Raw genomic sequence first — 19,128 nt, forward strand, 5'->3', positions numbered from 1 at the left:
CATATCTTGCTTCTTCCCTCATTTATCAATATACCCTGATCATTTTCTTCCGACAGCTAAATTTATTGGTAAAATTCACTTTTTTTCCAGTAAATGTGGACCCAAGCCTACCACACAAACCTAGGAGGAGCCTTTCTGGCAGACAGAGAGCAGATTTAATGGTTCTGGAGAATGTGCAAAGAGAAGCAAGAATGTTACTGGCTCTCCCAGAGGGGTAAACCAGGAGGATGTGCGTGAATGCCTTATTTCTTTTAAGGAAAATTATTGAATAATTCCAAATAATTGTATGGTTCCAGACAAACCCTGAAAATAAAAACAGTACAAGGAATAACCTGAAAGTTATCTTGGGTACATTTCCAGTCTCTGCCCAAACCATTTGAAGATAATTACACATATTTTTTGGTTCCATTAACTATTTCAATGTGTATTTTCAAAGAATATGGATTTTTCTCTTACTTAGCCATAGCACCCGTTATAAACTTGATTTCCCTCTTTAATGATGTGTAAACTGAGATCTCGGCTCATTGAAATGCTGTTTGCTCTGTGGGGCAGCAGCGAATCTTCCGGTGACTCCCTTACTTACAGCATCGTGTCTTCCTCTCTGGCTGAACATTCTGCACAGATTTCAAAGCCCTGTTAAGGTTTGGTGCCCTCCAGAAAACCTTCCTGTGGTTCTAGCCTCAGATTCCAGAACATTCTCTGTAGATGCTAATTAATTCCATATACCAACAGAGTGCTTGGGGGCGTTGCTTGAATTGTTGCTTATTTTATCATTTGTCTTCTACTTAAGTTTTAAGCTGCCCATGGCCAAGGACTGTGTACCTTCTTAAGTCCCCTAATCCTTACCAGAATAATGTAGAAGAGCAGCTGCTCAATAAATATTTGTGATAGCAATGAGACCTGCCCCTGACTGGAGGAACTGTGGCAGACATTGAGAGGAAAAGATACAGAAAAGTTAAGCTTCTGATTTAAAACCTCCTCTGAAAGTGAGAAGACAAGGACATTTTTAACTGCAAGGAAAAATAAAAATTGAACAGGAATGGAAATGTAAATACAGTAAAATGTGGCATTTGAACAATATTTGCACAATATTTGCACAAGCACCTAAATGTGACATGTTGATTATTGAATTAACAAGTCTTGAGGTAGCTACCTTAGGAGGAGGAGAGGGAAGGAAATTGGGGGAAGAAATCAAATCCTTATCTGCTATAACTGGAAGTCAACTGATGATGCCTAAAACGAATGACTCAAGAACTATATCTCTCTCATATAGGAATATAGGGAGTGCTTAATGCTGGAAGAATCAGGCATCCGAGTTAAAAGTTATTGAGCTGGTGCTAGATGTCAGTGGCTCATGCTTGTATCGCTAGCTAGTAAGAAGGCTGAGCTACAAGGATAGCAGTTCAAAGCCAGCCTGGGCAGGAAAATCTGTAAGACTCTTATCTCCAGTCAACCACCAAAAAGAAAGCTAGAAGTGGAGCTGTGGCTCAAGTGGTAGAGTGCTAGACTTGAGTAAAAAACTCAAGGACACAGCATCCAGGCCCTGAGTTCAAACCCTTGTACTAATGTGTGTATATGCACATGCATGTAAACATACACACACACACACACACACACACACACACACACAAGTTAGAGTCTGAGGGTGGACCTGGGGGAGAGGAGGTAATAAGACTTAATTTTTTTTCATTATAAGTCCTTTGGTATTATTGTAAAACTCTATGCAGGTAGCAGTTGGGTAGTATCAAAGCTTTGCTTTTTCCTTTTTGCTTGTCTTGCATGGAAATGTCATTGGTAGAGTGTGAGCATCGGTCCTGTGTTTATTTTCTGGGAGGAGGAGCCTGTGCTTTTTTGGTTAACTTAGTTCTTGTTCGCCAGCTTACTCCCAAGCTGACAAAAGTCAGGCATGCTCCCTGATAGCAGAGCAGGCACCCTGCTCTGGACAGTGTGAGACCCCTGTGGGGGGAGAGAGGGGAAAGGTAGGACTGCTGTCACCGAGTGGAAGAAGGAAGCTGGGAGGACTGCTGGCTATCTGCTGGGTAGGTTCTAGAACCTTCTCAAGGTGCCCCCAGGCTTTCAGGAAACACTCTGTGGCACCAACAGGGCTTCCTTCTCTGACTTTGAAGAAGGGAACCCCATGGCCGATACCAGGCACCTCGTTCTCAGGGAGGTTTCCTCCACCAGCCCATGGTGTGTATTTCCTCAGATGCTACGCAAGAGTCCATATGACCAGGTTTATTTACTTTGCAAGATGGCTGACAAAACATGTCTTCTCCGCATCCCATCATGCCTCTGGGTTTTGGCTCAGTGGAAAGGAATGAAATCCATAGATCCAGAGCCTTCTGACTGCCAGGCATATTACATACTTGCTTTTAATTAAACATTTTTTAAAAATTTAATTACTTTTTTTTTTTTTGGTCAGTTGTAGGGCTTGACCTCAGGGTGCTGTCTTTGAGCTTTTTTGCTCAAGGCTAGTGCTCTACAACTTTGAGCCACAGCTCCACTTCCTGCTTGCTAGTTGTTCACTGGAGTGCCGAGACTGGGTTTGAATTGTGACCCTCAGATCTCCTCAGAAGCAGAACCTGTTAGCATCTCACACTAACCATCAGTAAACTTAGAGAAGTGAAGACACATTTCCAGGATCATAGTGCAGGGGTGGAGGTAGGAGAGTATCAATCTAGGTCCATTCGAATCTAAAGCTTACTAGACAACATATCCTGCACGGTGGGCCAAATGGAAACCAGATGTAACCAGAATTCTCCTGAATCTCCAGCACATATGGGACCGCACACATTTCTTATCTTCAGTGGTAATCAAGGGTTCTGAAACTGGCTCTAGAGGCCCAGACCTGCAGCCAGACCCAGCATGGTCAGTGGCAGGCTGGCACTGTGCTAGTTCCTCATTGGTTATTTTGTGGACTTCTGGACTCACAAATATTGCCACGCACTTCGGATGCAGCCTGGGACTTACGCTGGAGTTTGGGACTACAGAGGTAGCAGAGTCAAGTGGAAAGAGCAAGGACTCCTGAGGCAGACATGTCTTGGCTGTGGGACTCTAGGCATGTATATTCGAGCTTTCTGGCCTCCATTTCCCCCAGCCCTCCCCATCTTAAAAATACTTATGAGAGTCTCTACCTTGTAAAGTTGTTCCAAAGATTAAATGATACCTGCAATCCCAGCTAGTGTGGCTTGCTGCATGGACAGCCACGAGTGCTAGTTGACTCTTCCTGTTTACAAAATGCTCTGCACAAAGGCTGGTCTGGTCTGAAGTCCGCTGTACCCAGGGCGGAGGCTCATGCCCAGAGCAATGCTCCCAGGGCTTGCCTTTTCACTTTTCTAAATTAAAATCCTGCCCAGTGGTATTGCTTTATTATTTTTTTCTAGCCCATTGATTTTTTTTTTCTTTCACAATAAAACCTTGCTTCTTTAGAAGCCTCCCCAGGGAACAGCGGAGCCCTAGGATTCTTGGGGATTAGCTTACACAGCTTTTGAAATGTGTTGTCTCCTCCCTGCTTTTATTAATAGAGCCCCAGCATTCTGATAGCCTCCTATCAGAGGTGTGCCAGCTCTCTGGGGTCACCCCTCAGACTAGCAGAGCCCACATAGTTCTTGTACCCAGCTAGCAGTCCAGGCTGCTGTCTGTCCCTGCATCCCCATGTTTGGCACTTTATAGCTTTTCAGTCTTATTCGTAGGTGCTGCCACTTCCCCTTTAGCAGGGTACAGGCCATTAATGGCGCTTTCCTCGCTTTCTAATATTCTGTGATGAATTGTCTTTGACTTGGGAAATCAGATCACGGATCATGTTAGAGTGATTTGTAAAGAGAAATTAAGACCTAAATGGGTGCTTCTCCCAGGAGTACGGGGCATGGAGCACAAGGTTGGCACTTTGATGGCTTTTTTTCCCTGCTCTTCTACACTGTGGTTTTTCCCAGGAGGCCACCTCACTGACCTTGGAGAGGACAGGCGTTGAGAAAGGATGAGCTCACAGGGGCTGCTAGAAGAATGTGGCAGAGGAACACCGTGAAGAGTGTAGGCTCTGGAGTCAGATTCTGGCTGTCCCCCTACAGGTGAGGTGTACTTACCACACAGGACCTCTGTACCCAACCTGCCAACCATTCAAGAGGCAATGGCAGCGATCCTTAGCTCATTGAGTCTACCAGGACATGAGATTTGGGTAAGATATCTCAGATAGACTCTTACAACAGTGCTTGGCATATAGAAAAACGGTCAACAAATGTTTCATCAAAGTGAAAAAGGCTCAAGGCTGCAGGTGGAGGTGGACAGGTAGGAATGTGTGAGCAAATGAGGAGAATAAGAGAAGGAAGAGACATCAGGAGGTGAGGACTTTCTAAAGTGAAAGGTGAGATTATTCAAAAGTCCTTTCTCACTTGGCTTAGGTTTAGGGTCTCCAAGGCCAGAATCTGGTTAAGTGTGGCATATTAACTAATTTCTCTGCTTTAAAAAAAGTATTACCTTCCTTGGACACAGAATTATTCCTTGCTATTTAGATATACTAGTTTTCCTTTAGTCTTGCTCTCTGTGGTTTTAGTTACCCGAGGCCAGTTGTGGTTGGAAAATGTTAAGTGGAAAATCTCAGGAATAGGAACTTTTAATTTTCATAATCATCAGTTTTAAACTGTGTGCTAATTCTCAGTAGCATGACAAAAATAACATGCCATTCCACTCTCCATCCTGTCTAAGGGGACACGAGTCCTACTCTTGCTCAATGTACATGCTACCCATCTGTTGGTCATTCATTAGCCATGTTAGTCATCAGAGCCACTGGTACTGAGTCACAGTACTTATGTTAAAGTAGCTTTTATTTTACTTAACAGTCCCAAGATGCAGGAGTACCAATGCAAAGGAAGCACCAGTGTGGAAGACATGGAGCACTCTTCCCTGTGGTCTACGTGGCGATGCTATAGGACATTGCCCATAGGAAAACCCAGCATGCATAGGGCAGAGTGCTACCAGTGGGGTCAGGCACCCACTGGGAGGCTCTTTAACATATTCCCCATGGGTAAGGGCAGGGTGACTATATGTTACATTGTTTCAGGCTCTTTTTGTTAAGTGTCATGAGAGGAGAGGTTGCACCTCTATTTCTCACAAAGAATGTACAGAGAGAAGGTAGCATTAGATCTTGCCTGTATAAGGGTTGTTTTGTTTTGTCAGTCGTGGGGCTTGAACTCAGAGTCTGGACGCTGTCCCTGAGCTCTTTTGCTCAAGGCTGACACTCTACCATTTTGAGCTGCAGCTCCACTTCTGGTTTTTGAGTGGTTAATTGGAAGTAAGAGTCTCATGGGGACATTTCTGCCAGGGCTGGCTTAGAACTGCAATCATCAAATCTCAGCCTCCTGAGTAGCTAGGATTATAGCATGAGCCACTGGTGCCTGGCTGAGGGATGTTTTCATAGATATTTCTATACTGTCATGAGTAAATGGCATGTAGATGTCATTGCAGAACTTGCTCAGTCAGTTGACAATGCTGGGCTCAGGCTGAGTTCTACTCTGCTCCAAACCTGAATCCTGACCCTCTCTACCTGCCCATGATGGTGGCAGGAATCTTCTGACCCCCCCAGCACCCCTCCCTGTTTTGAGCCAGAGGATACACAGAAGTGATGGTGTCTACTCTCCTGCCATAGACTCAGGTGGCATTCGGTGGGGTTCCTTCGGGAGCACAGTGAATTGTAGGCATGCCACTTCAAAGAGCCAAGATGTCACAGCCTCCTTGAAAGGCTACTGGCGGGTTCTAGTAATGGACTTACTTTGAGGCTTATTTTGTTCACCTGAACAGTTTGGCAGTACAATCCTTTAGGTCCCTGGGTTGGCTCCCCCTTAACACTGAGGTAAGTCTTCTCAAGATCCTACAAGATCTATGGTGCTGCACAAGGATGAGATATGTGACATCTGGAATTGTGCCTGGATGGCTTAGGGTGAGGAGCATAGCTGATCTGCATAGGCAGGTGACGGGCCTGAGGTTCAGCTCATATGCCTACAGGGCCTGCATGCAGAAGGAGGCTCAGCCCCCACGGGGCAGAAGCCAAAAGGGCAGAGCTCAGAGTTAAATGCCCCTTGGGTTTATACAAATAGAGAAAGGCAGGGTCTAGGCTACGGGCAGACATTCAGAAGGTCAGAAAGATCAAGAGCTAAGAGGGAAGAAGATTCCTGACATCAGACACAAGCACCAATTGGCTGTGGGGACAACTTGTGATCCCAGCTGGGGCTGCTTCTGTTCCTCCAGAGGCCTGTAGTTCAGGGCCAAGGAGACAGCTCATAGCTAAGGAGGAGTGTGTGTGTGTGTGTGTGTGTCTGTCTGTCTGTCTGAGTGTGCACATGCTGGAGGTAGAAGAGAGTAGTAATTACTACTCAAAGTAGTTCCTAGGCCTGGGTTTTCCCTAAAAGCTGTTCCCGAGCTCTTGCATTCATATTCCATGCCTGTAGCTCAACACTACTTCTGGTAGACACTGTGTGTCCTTCTACTACAGAAAGTAAATCAGCCAAATAGATTGATATGGCTATCAATACCTCAAGCAACATAGAAGAGGCGGAGAGGAGAGAAGATGATAGTAATCCTAGCTATTCAGGAGGCTGAGATCTGAGGTTCACAGTTCTAAAGCCAGCTTAGGCAGAAAAGTTTGCACAAGGCTCTTACCTCCAAGGAACCACTCAAAAACCAGAAGTGGTGCTGTGGCTCCAAGTGGGAGAGTGCTAGCCTCGAGCAAAAAAGAGCTCAGGGACAGTGCCCAGGCCCAGAGTTCAAGCCCCAGTTGAGCCTTTGGCAAAGGTTCATGGAAGACAGTAGGATTTTAAAAGTTGAAGAAATTGGAGAGAATATTCCAAGGTGGATGAATGGTTGAAGTCATAGTTGGGGGATGGTCAAGCACAAGTTGGGTTTGGAGCATGGCACACAGATGATTTGGCGGTGTGCTTCGGGAGCCACAGCATTGGTTAGCCACTAGAGATAGATAGTTTCTGTAAAGTTAACTGGTTCACAAAGGGCTACAACCCACATAGTCCACCCTTTTGATAGATTCCTCTCATCTGAGCTAGGAAAGTCAGCTCAGCAGACTATATTTGGATCAAGCTGCTCCCTGTAGCTCAGCACTATCACTGCTGGCCAAAGCTACTTCATCAGATTAAGATTTTTCTCCTCAAATGAGAAAACATGCCCTCACACTCCTCCGGCCTGCAGCAATAGCCACGATTAATTCCTCAGGACTAGCTTTTTGTTATTATTTTTCCCCTCCTCTATCTCTCTCTCTGTCTCTCTCTGTCTGTCTCTGTCTCTCTCTCTGTAAAGCCAAGTCAATATGGAATTGTAACCTCTTTGTACAACAACTTAACAATAATTTTTTTTAAAGTCAAGTGAACCCCAACAAACTGCTGCCTCCCCAGCCTTTCCCTGTTGGGTCTTCCTGGTTGTGTAAAGGGACCGTTCTTGGATAGGTGTTGCCTAGCAACATCTCTACAGGGAGATGGACTGACAGGACCACCTATGGGAGTCCAGCTGTGGACAGCCCTGGGAGAAAGAGAGATTTCAGCTACTTTAAAGCTAAAAGCACACTGTTGGTCTTTAGATTGCCTGTGGAGAAATACAAAGATTAAGTCTCTAAACCATTAGTTATCTCACTTTAGAATGCTACTTAGGATTCAGGTCTTTCCAAGCTCCAGTGTTTTCCTTCACTACCCTCTACTTTCGCCCCCTGTCCCTATGAGGGAGGTTTTCCTTTTCCTTTTTCTTTTTTTTTTATAATTTAGAAAGGAAACCTGCAGAACAAGTTTGTACACTTTGCTTAAGAAAAGTCATATGTAAGTTTGATTTTTCTTTCGGTAGATACAAAAACCCACTATACCTATTCTATTTCCATAAAAGAATAGGAAACATTGGAGGGACTGCCTGGCGGTTCTCGTCCCAGACTGGTTTTTGTATTGCCCCTTAGGATGTCGCTGTTGTGCTTGTCTCCAGGGATAAAGGCTCAGCTGGCAGTGTGCAGGTAGCCTCTCCTTTCTGAGACTCTGAGAACAGGAATACTCATAGAAAGAAGAAAAAGAAACCGAAGGTCAAAACAAGTCTGTCCTATAGATACACAAAATGTTCTCTGCAGCATGATGGTTAAGAGATCACATAGTTCTATCTTTGGACTTTCAACAAAGGTCTGTTATCCAGGTTTAAGACTTCCCAGAGGTCCAGAGGCTCTGATTCATTCCTCTTTTCTCATATTACAGAGATCAAGAGACTTATAGTTCTTAGTTTACACTATGGATCGATTATATCATGAAGCACATAGTCTCTCTCTCTCTCTCTCTCTCTCTCTCTCTCTCTCTCTCTCTCTCTCTCTCTCTCTCTCTCTCTCTCTCTCTCTCTCTCCAGTACTGAGGCTTGAGCTCAGGGCCTGGGTGCTGTCCCTTTTGCTCTTAACGCTAGTACTCTACCACTTGAGCCACAGCTCCACTCCTGGCTTTTTGGGTGGTTAATTGTAGATAAGAGTCACACAGACATTTCTGCCCTGGATCATGGTTCCACATGGTTCCTGGATCATGGAACCACACTCCTCAGATCTCAGCCTCCTGAGTAGCTAGGATTACATGCTAGGATCACTGGTACCTTTTAAAATACACAATGTGTTCCTTGCACCTTAATAACCAAGAATATAGATGTTGAGCCGGACGCTGGTGGCTCACGCCTGTAATCCTAGCTACTCAGGAGGCTGAGATCTGAGGATCATGGTTCAGAGCCAACCTGGGAAGGAAAGGCTGTGAGACTCTTATCTCTAATTAATCATCTGAAACCGGGAGTGGTACTGTGACTCAAGTGGTAGAGCTCTCACCTTGAGCTGAAGAGCTGAGGGACAGCGCCCACGACCCACAAAAAAAAAAAAAAAAAAAGAAAAAAAGAAAAAAATAGATGTTGAAGTCTAGTAAATATGAATTTGAACCTAGTTCTTTCACTTTCTGTCATGTGACTTCAGGTAAGTTTCCAACTCTCTGAGTCTCTTTCCTCATGCTTGGAAATATTAACACCAGCCTTATAGATCTTAGAAGTTCTGTCGTAAATAACAAATACAGCACTTGATATAGTGCCCAATTCTTTGTACTGTAGAATGCAAACATTAGTTCCCTTTCTTTATTTTTCTGTGCTCTTCTGCCTTTTATCATACTTCTGCTAGTCAGTTTTTATCATCAGAAACTCTGAGCAGAGATCAGAGACCATAAGACCTCCCAAATGGAGCCAGGTGTGAATAAACAAGAACCTTATTCATCTTGTTCCTTCCCTGGCTATTTTCTTCTTCTTTACTTATAATAGGAGTAAATGTTTGCTCTGAAATGTGGCCACAAGATGGGCTTGATATCAACAATTTCTGTTAGAGCTTTAGAGAATGTCATAGAAGTGAATAGACTGTAGGTAGAGAACAGTCATGCACAATCTGGAATAAGTTATAAGTCAACAAACATTGATTATCTGTGTGTACGTGTATGTGCACAAGTCCATGCACCAGTAAGTACTGAAGCTTGATTCCCCTTATTACTTGGCTTTTTCACTCAAGATTGGCATTCTAGCACTTAATCCATACCTCTATTCCAGATTTCTGATGGTTATTTGAAGAAAAGAGTCTCACAGACGTTTCTGACCTAGCTAACTTCAAACCTCAGTGCTCAGAGCTCAGCCTCCCAGGCAGCTAGTGTTACAGGTGTAAGCCATCAGCACCCAGCAAGCATCTACTTTTCTAGGCTCAGCTGTATAGGGAGATAGCTAACAAATGGGAGGTCTGCTTTCTGCCTTTGTGTGCTTAGTGATCCAACTGGATCTATAAAGAGGCTGAAAAAGATCCATCACAACCTACTTGTAGAGTACCAATCATATAGTTCCAACTAAAGGAGCAATCAGGTGTGTTTAATCAATGAAGGCTTCCTGAAGACTCGAGTTTTGAGTGGTTTGAAGGAGACGAGAAGGGTAGGCCGAGGGGGAGGAATAGAAGGTGCTCAGGGGCTGTTTGAGCAGGTGGAAGAAGCCCCTCCTCCAGAGTGCTTTGGTAGTCTACATCACTTTCCATCATTGGCCCAGCAGGATCTGAGCAGGGGGCGGGCTCACCGGTGGACTAACCTCACTGGATCGGAGAACTCCGAAGAATGGATAGAGGAAGGCAGGCACGAGGGCAGCAGCTCCAAGAGGCACCGCCTCGGACACCCAGTACACAGCCGTCACGATCAACACATAAGCACAGGAGGCCTCCTGGAGGGAGAGGAAAGAGGTGGCTAGTTATATGACAGTCACCCCGGGCTGACACTTGGCCTTCCATGTGGACCCCTGGACACAGTCCTAGGAGATACAAAGCTGTATGTGGCAGGTGAGTGTGGTAGATATCCCTTGGGGCCTCTCCTTCCTTTGTTGAAGAGGTTATGGTAGCTCTTTTCATGTGGGGGGGTGGCCCGTCTGGCATGTGGTGTGTGTGTTTAGCAAGGTGACGGCTGGACCCGGGGGTTTCTGATCCTACAGTTCTGCTGGTCCCTGAAACTATGGAAGGTGGAGAGCAGAATTGTGTAAAACATCCAGACCCAAGGTTGTAATTGATCAAAGTGGAGTCAGAGCTTTGACTGGGGGGGCTGATCAGGTTGATCAGATGACACCAGCAATTCTTAGAGTAGCTGAAGATGAGATCCAGGTGTGTGATTGGTTCACAGGTGAGGCTGAGGTCAGCCAACCTGAGTTCAGCACAGGTATGTGTGTGCTATGTTCCCATATGAGAGAAATGATCCTCAAGGTCAGCCCATAACTGTGTTCTCATTGGGCTGGGCGTCCTCGGTGTATCTTAAGCACCTCCCAGGCATCAATAGGCCTTGAATCCAGCGTCACCCCAATCAAAGGCGACCTGCTTCCATTTGATTTCTATATTGTATCCCAGGTAACACTTTACTTGAAGACTTCAAAATTGCTTTAGTGGAATTAACCCCCCCTGCTTTTGAACTAATTGCTGAAACCACTCAGTTTAACGTGTTCTTTTCTTTGGCGGGGGTGGGGGAGGGGATAGGGTTTCACCATGTTGTCCAGTCTGGTCTCAAACCCATGTGCTCAAGGTATCCTCATCTCAGCCTCCTAAATAACTGGGACTTCAGGGGTGTGACACTGTGCCCAGATTAGTAGTAAATTTGAACCCAATAAGTTTTATGCAAGAACTATTGACTATTTCCCCTTTAATGTTTGACTTGAGGCTCTATCATATTGTAATAGACTGAACAGGTAAGTCTTTTTCTGTGTGTGTGTGTGTGTATGTGTGGTAGGTGTGAGTGAGATAGAAAGAGACTGAATAGAATCTTGATAGGGGAGAGAGTTAGGGAAAAATGGTGATTCAAAGACCAGATCGCTCATTTTAGAGGAGGAAGAAGAATACATTCCTGGCTCAGGTTTTCTTGAGTCTGATTCTGATGCTTAGGCCTGAACAATTCTTTGTTGTGGGGTGGCTTTGTGCAGAGATGTTTTAGCAACACCTTGGCCTCTGCCCATTTGCTGCCAGGAGTCACTTCTTAGTTTTGACACCCCCACATGGTGCTCACTGCTCTTAGAGACCTCAGCCTGATGTCATAGAAATAGTTTTGAAGACAGAAAGGGAGACCTGGAAATTTGCCAGCATTTTTTTTCCAGTTCAGTAGGTTGGTCACTGTACAACCAGGGGTGTCCAGGGTAAATAAGTGTGATGCGTTTATCAAACCCAGCCCTCCGTAACCTTGGCCTCCAATAACTGGTTGTTCTGAAGGATGCTGATGAATAGGTTTTAAGAAGGTCAGGGCTGACTCTCGGGGGACGTCGATGTCCAAGGTCTTAATAATCGTTACATCTTGAAGCTCTTACTCAGAGGGCCATTGTATAGACAATACAGTCAGCTGGGGGAGCTTCCATTTTCACATGGTTCTGAACCACTGAGATGCAGGTCTGAGCTAGCCTGAGTCTGGCAGCTGATCAAGGAACCTGACAAATCCTGTTCCATTTGTAGCCCCTGGAGTTGAAAATAAGCTCTTCAAACACTTGCATAAAAGCTACAAAAGGTCACTGTGGTCAGCAAGGAGCAGCAGAAGCGATGAACCTCCTTGGCTGGACTGGACCTTGCTCCTACCTGACTGACAGCCATGGATTATGGAGTACAGGGCCCACAGATCGGTGACTCTAGCTCCCACTGAGATTTCCAACTGGGACACGAGATCAGAGAGAAGATGAAACTATGGAAGGTGCCGAAGAGACAATAGAATTGATACCATTTGGAAAAGGAATGCAATTTAGAGAAATGCTCTCTCTGTTGTAGACTTAAAAATACTTAAGGAAGGGAGTTCCACACAGGAGCTCACCTACTTGTGCTGGGAAGAAACAGAGACAAGAATAACTGGTCTTAATTCCAGGTGCAGATAAAGGGAGGGAATCTCTCCCCCTCACTGGAAAGCTCTTATCCACACCAATTAAGTGATTAGGTACAAGAGGGGAGGGTGGGAGCCTGGGGTTGGGGGAGTTGGGCACGGACTGTACTTCTGCCATGCACCATTTTCATTCGAATTTAGACACACTTTTCATCTGTAACTACGTAGGAATTAGAATAGGTTATTGGGGAAAGTCCATGGGCCAACTACTCCTTCCCCACTCCCTAGAATTAAGAACACTCCTACCATTAAAAAGTATCTGGACTTTTCTTTAGCGTAAGTAGAAGAATGGATGGAAGACACCTTTAGAATGTGTTGTATCTGTTTCTCACTTAGTTCCCTCATGGACTCTACATCAACTTGCTTTTGCCCCTTCACAGGTGACTTATGATTGAGTAGAGGATGTGAGCTCAGGTAGCCAGGAATCCACAGCAGCGCCCCCTACGGGCCTGGTGTCCTACATCTGGCTCATGTCTGGCAGTGCTAGCTGAAGTGAATCCTCTCTTCTCATATTGGGGAGAATATTCTGGAACCCCTAGTTCTTTGTATCAGTACCACGGATCAACAGGCATTGGTGGGTATTCAAGGAGTGCCAGTGTTGTCAGTTCTTTGTTACTTTTGTTTAAAATTGGGGGAGGGAGCACCTAGAGGTGCAATTTCAGCACTTGAGGGGCTGAAGCAGGAGGGTCGTGAGTTTGAGCCTCAGTGGGGTTTGAGATTCTGTCCCCAAAACTTAAAACATATCAAAACAACCACTAGACGCAACAGAAAAAGGTAGAGTGTCAAAAGGAGGTGGCATTTCCCTCTGTAGGATATTTCCTACCTTGCTACCAACTTAGGATTGGAACCATTCCTTTCCAAAACCACCCCAGAGACATCTCATTCAAATCTTGCTGGAAGTCTGTTCATTTACTGTTCTAAATGACAAAAGTGAGCTCTGGAGATTGGGGTGAAACTTCTACCTCACTGGAGATAGTGAAGAAGGCTTTGGGGATGGATATTCCTCTTGACTCTCTCTTTTGGTCAGTGCTAGAGTTTTGTCATGTACACTAGACAAATGCTCTATTCAGTGTTAGTAGCTACACTCCATCCCTAACGTCTTCCTTCTGTAATATGATAAACAGTCTGGACATCCAGATTTAGTGAGCTGAACAACAAAAAAGGGAGGGGAGAGGGGTAATTTTTTCCCCTGTTCTGGGGCTCGAACTCAGGGCATGGGCACTGTCCCTGAGCTTCTTTTGCTCAAGGTTGGCACTCTACCACTTGAGCCACAGCACCACTTCTGGCTTTTTCTGTGTATGTGGTACTGAAGAATCAAACCCAGCGCTTCATGTATGTTAGGCCAGCACTCTACCAGTAAGCCACATTCCCAGCCCAAGAAGGGTCCTTTTGATACCTCTTAAAAGGTAGCTGTGGCATGTCATATATTGAACTATCAAAACTGCAGGCCAGCAGCTCTTGCTCAGGGGCTCAGCCAGCCCTCTCCACTCTAGCCCAAGGCAACAAGTCCATCCAGGAATTTCCAGGACTTGGCACAGAAAGTTGGAAGGGATGAAGACAGGCAAGCTTGAGCGTCTGTGTGAGGTATCTAGATGTTGCTCCCTGTGGGTAGTGGTTGATGTTCCCAAGAACGAGATAGGATCTAAAGTGAGACAGGAACTCCTTAACATGGCCGCAGAGAAGAGGAGACACTGTCGCTTATGAACATCCCTTAAATCAAGCTGACACTGAGTAAAAAAAACAAAAAACCATGGACAGTAAAGAAAACAAAATCAACACAATTTGCTCAACGCAGAAAATGGAGTGATTTGATGCACAGCTCAGGAACACACCGGTAGCAACCGCTGCCAGCTCATTCCAGCTCAGGGCTAATCCAGTGCCTCCCTGGCAATCTGCAGTGTTTATTTTCTCACTAATGATTGAAGTCAGTTTGGTTTTAAGAAAGCCATCCTAATCCTCTCCTTAACTTTTAATCTTGGTTACCAGCTTACTAAGTTACCAAGTTACTCTGGGAGCTGAAGGGGAGATGCTCTTCCTCACCCGCAATCATCGTTACTTAGCTTATGTTACCTAACATCTAGAAACCAGTGGCAGCTAGGGGAAGGGGTAAAGTTAGAGCCAGGAAGGCAGAGAAAGGAAGGGAAGGTAGATAAGTAGGAGTTAAGAGAAGCAAGGTTAATGCCAGTCAAAGCTTCCGTCCTCTGCTCCCAGAATCATGGTTACAAAGCGGATCACGGTCTAGAATGTGGGGGCTCTCATTTCTTTGTGTTACATCACTTCATGTCTACCTTTCAAGGACACAGGGGAGAAAGTACAGATGATACACCTAATTGCAGGGCCATATACATGGCAACGAGACAGCATGCCAACATAAACATTCCTTCTGGAAAGTTCATAGGAAATGTTAACAATGATGGGTTTCAACGTCTTGTCACCAGAGCCCACTGTGTCCTAACCACAGACCGTGGATAGACTCCACAGTGCTGTCCAGTCCCCAACCCCCATCCTTGTCCAGTGTCAGGATCAGAAGTTCTTCCTGTATCACTGAGATAAAGATGTTACAGGCTGACCACTGACAAATAAGGGCTTGCAAGTATGTCCTTCTTATCTGTCCATCCATCTGCCCTCTGACCTTTGTGAAACATTATTGGCCACAGACTCTTCCTTCCTCCTGCCCCCCCCCCCCCCCCCCCAGTTCTGGCACCCAGAAGAAGGTTGTAGAGCTGTAAGATGAGACGGTGAAAAGTACGGTTATAGGAAGCCAGTATTTTGGCCTCCTGTCAGATAACCATGTCCATTCTTTGCAACCCACAATGATCTCTTTTGGGGTACTGCACAAGCACCCCATTCCCTCACGTCTTCCTCCCCCCCATCTGAAGTCCTGGCGGGAGGGGACAGATGGCTACTTACACTGCTGGGGTGGAGGATGGGCAGAGGCAGCAGCAGCAGAGGGACGCAGATGACCAGCAGCAGGTTCCGAGAGTGGAGGACGGCCTGGAACAAGCCCATGGCGACCCTGTCTCCTCTCCTTACCCCCGACGCGATGCGGCCACAGCCTTGGCTGTGCACTGTGAACCTCTCTGTCCAGGAAGACTCCTTCCACCTTTCTTGGCTCCTAAGAGAAGTCTTCTTTGGTCTTGGGGGCCGAGAAGCAGGGCTGTCGCACCCTGTTTGCACAGAAGGCTGGACTCCTTGCCTTCTGCCTTAGGTTGGATTGATGAACATGGTTTTATGGCCATCGAAAAGGAACTGGGAAAGGATTATAAATGGGAACATGGTGAGTTCCCGCTCTGCATGCTTAGCAAGAGAGTAAACTTCATTCCAGGTGTCAGCAAAAGCCCTCAGAAGCAATTAAAAGTACGCTCTGGCTGCTGCTAGGGAACGGCCTTGAAGAATCATTTAAAAGTTTTGAAACAAAAGCAAAAACACACCACTAAGAGCCTACTGTGCTCTCCATCACCTTCTGTCTCTCTGATGGCCCGTGCTGAGCAGCACCTGTGTCGTCTCTTACCTGGCTCACTATTGGCAAAACCCTGGTGACCTCTGGACTTATCACAAGCACCTGCTCTGCTCAAGAAGCCCAGGCAGCCCTCAGATGGCACTGCTGTGCTCTCCCAAGCCTAGATACCTTCACTTGTTTCAAAATTCTTTCCTTCACATTAGTTTCTTATCATTTGCCTGGAGCCTGGGCCTCCAAAGCAGTGGGGGAAAAAAATCCCAGGACATTCCTTTTTGTCACAGGATAAAATTTGTTGGGAGGCCCACCTTTGACGCCCATTTACCAATGGGAAGCAGGGACCGGGGCAGTAGCTCCACCTATCCCTCAAAGCCAATCAGCAAGTTGCAAAGAATGAGTCACTATCACTTCCAAAGGCAGTTCCTGATTGGACACAGCAGGGGCCTGCTGATTCTGCAGGATCTAGGCAGCTTGTAAAGCTTATTTTTCCATTTCTCAAACATCCTAGGGGCCGGAGTGCAAGCATCATCCTAAACATGATCCAATTTCCCCAAGCACTGCTTTGTTTCCAAGCATGAGACACATTTTTTTTTTTAATTTCCCTGGGAGAGTCACTTGCTGACCTGAGTTTTAGGAAGATAATGCCAGTGGTAGCAGGGAGAAAATATAATACTAATTCTGGATAAATTCATTCCAGAACGTACAATATAAAGCCTTTCAGATTTCTCTGCTGTCAAAGATCGTTTCAACACCTGGCATGCAAAGGTCTGAGCAGGGAGGAAGTACGAGCTGGAAGAGAAAGACCTCAGAACTTCTTGGAAAAGTCTACATGGTGTTTCAGGAAAAGACCAGGATGCATGTATTCTCTGCGGATCTTTACTCAAAAGGAAGTAGGAGGCCTTCTTTGGTTGGTATGCAGGATAGAGGTGGAAAGATGGGGCGAAATGGGTAAATTCAGGGATAAAGCCTCCACAGTAGTTAGATTGTGGAATTTCTCCTGCTTACAGATCTGCAGAAGCACTTAGCATTTGGAACAAGGAAACTAGAACAAAAAAGACCCTGAAATGGCAGTCCATGGCAACATCATCTTCATTTGGGAGATGCTGGCCAGAATCAAGAGAGATGAATAGGATTTGAGAAATGGTGTCTCTTAAGATCTGCAGCAATAGCTACAGCTGTCTAAAGATAAAGTAACTAGGTGACCGAGAAGTGACTCCAAAAATTCAGTTCTTCTTCACATCTAATATAAGTGCTACTGTGGGCAGATCTTAGCAGTTATCTTGTAGGATGGACTATGATCATTCATCTCTTTGCCTTCATGTTGAAGGCTTATTTTAAAGATTACATTTATTACATTCTAGCTTCTGGTTTTTTTTGCGGGGAGGAGTAATAATTTTGAAACTCAGAATGAGCAAGACCATGAGTGGTGTTCTGGTGGTAACTAATCAGGAGATGATAAATAATAAAAGAATGGTGGGAATCAACATTCCCTGTCAAATCTAGGAGCTACTTCAGTCTTTGGTGAGGTAATCTAGGATAATAAAATTCTGGTAAGTTTAGTAATTTTAATTGTTCCATTTTTATTACATCCTGGGTGACATTTATCAAATAAGATGAACCATCTACTGTCAAGATGAAGAAAACACTCCCCAGAATGCAATGTTCATGAAATACAAGGAAGATTTTACTTGTATGAGGTTCCTAAAACAGTTAAACAATTCTCCTTTAAAAACATGTTCATTCTTTCTTTTCTTCTTTCTGTTTCCTCCCTCCCTCTCTCCCTTCCTCTCTCCTTCCCTTCCTCTCTTCCTCCCTTCCTTCTTTCTCTTTCCCACCCCAGGTTGGAGCCCAGCCAGCCACATGATCCAGTCACCAAGCATCCATCACCTCCCCAGACCCTGTGGCCTCAAAAGAACAGTTCAACCCTTAAGAACAGGAAGTAGAACCATGAACACCAAGGGCTGGGAGGAAGGGGCCGAGGGAAGTTGTTTAAAAGGTCTAGAATTTTGGTTTTTCAAAAAAAAATAATCTTAGAAGTCTGTTGTACATAAATGTCCAAGGACTGTGGGCTCAGGAGGGAGGGCCAAATAGGGTCTGATCTGGGTCTGATCTCCAGCCCTGAAAAGCAAAACAAAATGAAAAAAAAATTCCAAAAACCAATGCGTATACTACCATGCTGTATACTTAAATGTAGTTAAGAATCCAAGTTAGATGTTATTTATTTAATAGTAGGGTATTAAATGAAAGAAAGGGATATTGTGTGAAGTCACTTAATGAACACCTAGATTTAGGCCAGTTTACCTTCTGAAATAAGATTTAGAGTCAAGATCGCCTGACAGAGCAATGAAAGTTTCAACAGGCAAGATGTTTGTCATTGCCAAGTGACACCAGAGATAACCAGCAAGGAAGCCTCCAGATTTTTTTTTTGCTGGTCCTGGGACTTGAACTTAGGGCCTGGGTGCTGTCCCTGAGCCTCTCTGTGCTCAAGGCTAGTACTCTACCATTTGAGCCACAACACCACGTCCAGCTTTTTCTGAGTAGTTTATTGGAGATAAGAGTCACTGACTTTCCGTGATCCTCCTAAGCTAGGATGATAGGCATGAGCCACCACCGATGTCCTGTGCTTCTAGAACATTTTAGATCTCTGTTTCCCAGCTGTATAGAAACTGCAGAAATGCTTCCATAAGTCATTGGCAAGTTTTCCCTGTATTATTCCTAAATTAGTCTCTGGAGAAATACAACCCCATGTAGTTGTGTTTATGCGTAGAATGAGGTGTTAATATGGCATATTGGGCAGTTTTGTTTCTATCCAGTTTCCTTCTCTATTATTCATGAGGCATAGAGGTGGTTTTTTTGAGGTGGTCATAGTAAGCATATTGATTACTTATGTATATCAAGGTGTTTAGAAAACTTTGTGTGTGAAAAATTAATCTGCTCTAAGAATAAAATTAATCTGCCTCCAGAATAAGAATCTAGTTATCCAAAACAATGTTTTTATTTGCCTTTAAAAAGGCTGTCTATTTTTTATATTATTTTTTTCAGTCATCAATTGCCACCTTAATTCAGATCTTGACTTATGAACATAACATGCCTTTTATTTTGGGGGTGATGAATTGTCATTGCTACCAGTGATTTTTGGATTGCCCTTATTCATACATACCCTACCTTGGGAGCAGCTACTTGTGTTGGGAAAGATAGACAAGGAAGGAAGTTCTCAGATCCATTCTGACAGGGTAGCATCTCAGAGTGGTCTGCAAGGCTGATTGTTTG

At 44.9% G+C, this 19,128-nt stretch overlaps 1 protein-coding gene across 1 annotated transcript in view; it reads right to left on the reverse strand.

Moving 5' to 3' along the window:
• Slc13a4 (solute carrier family 13 (sodium/sulfate symporter), member 4) overlaps nt 1-15,410 on the reverse strand; it is a 37,755-nt gene extending 22,345 nt beyond the window's left edge. Inside the window, exons 1-2 of the mRNA XM_013021653.1 lie at nt 15,312-15,410; nt 10,102-10,230 (exon numbers count right to left, since the gene is read on the reverse strand). Coding sequence (XP_012877107.1) covers nt 10,102-10,230; nt 15,312-15,410 — 228 coding nt within the window. The remainder of the gene's footprint in view (nt 1-10,101; nt 10,231-15,311) is intronic.
• Nucleotides 15,411-19,128: the final 3,718 nt, after the last annotated feature.

This window comes from Dipodomys ordii, unplaced genomic scaffold (assembly GCF_000151885.1).
Source record: "Dipodomys ordii isolate 6190 unplaced genomic scaffold, Dord_2.0 Scaffold56, whole genome shotgun sequence".
Classification (NCBI taxonomy): domain Eukaryota; kingdom Metazoa; phylum Chordata; class Mammalia; order Rodentia; family Heteromyidae; genus Dipodomys; species Dipodomys ordii.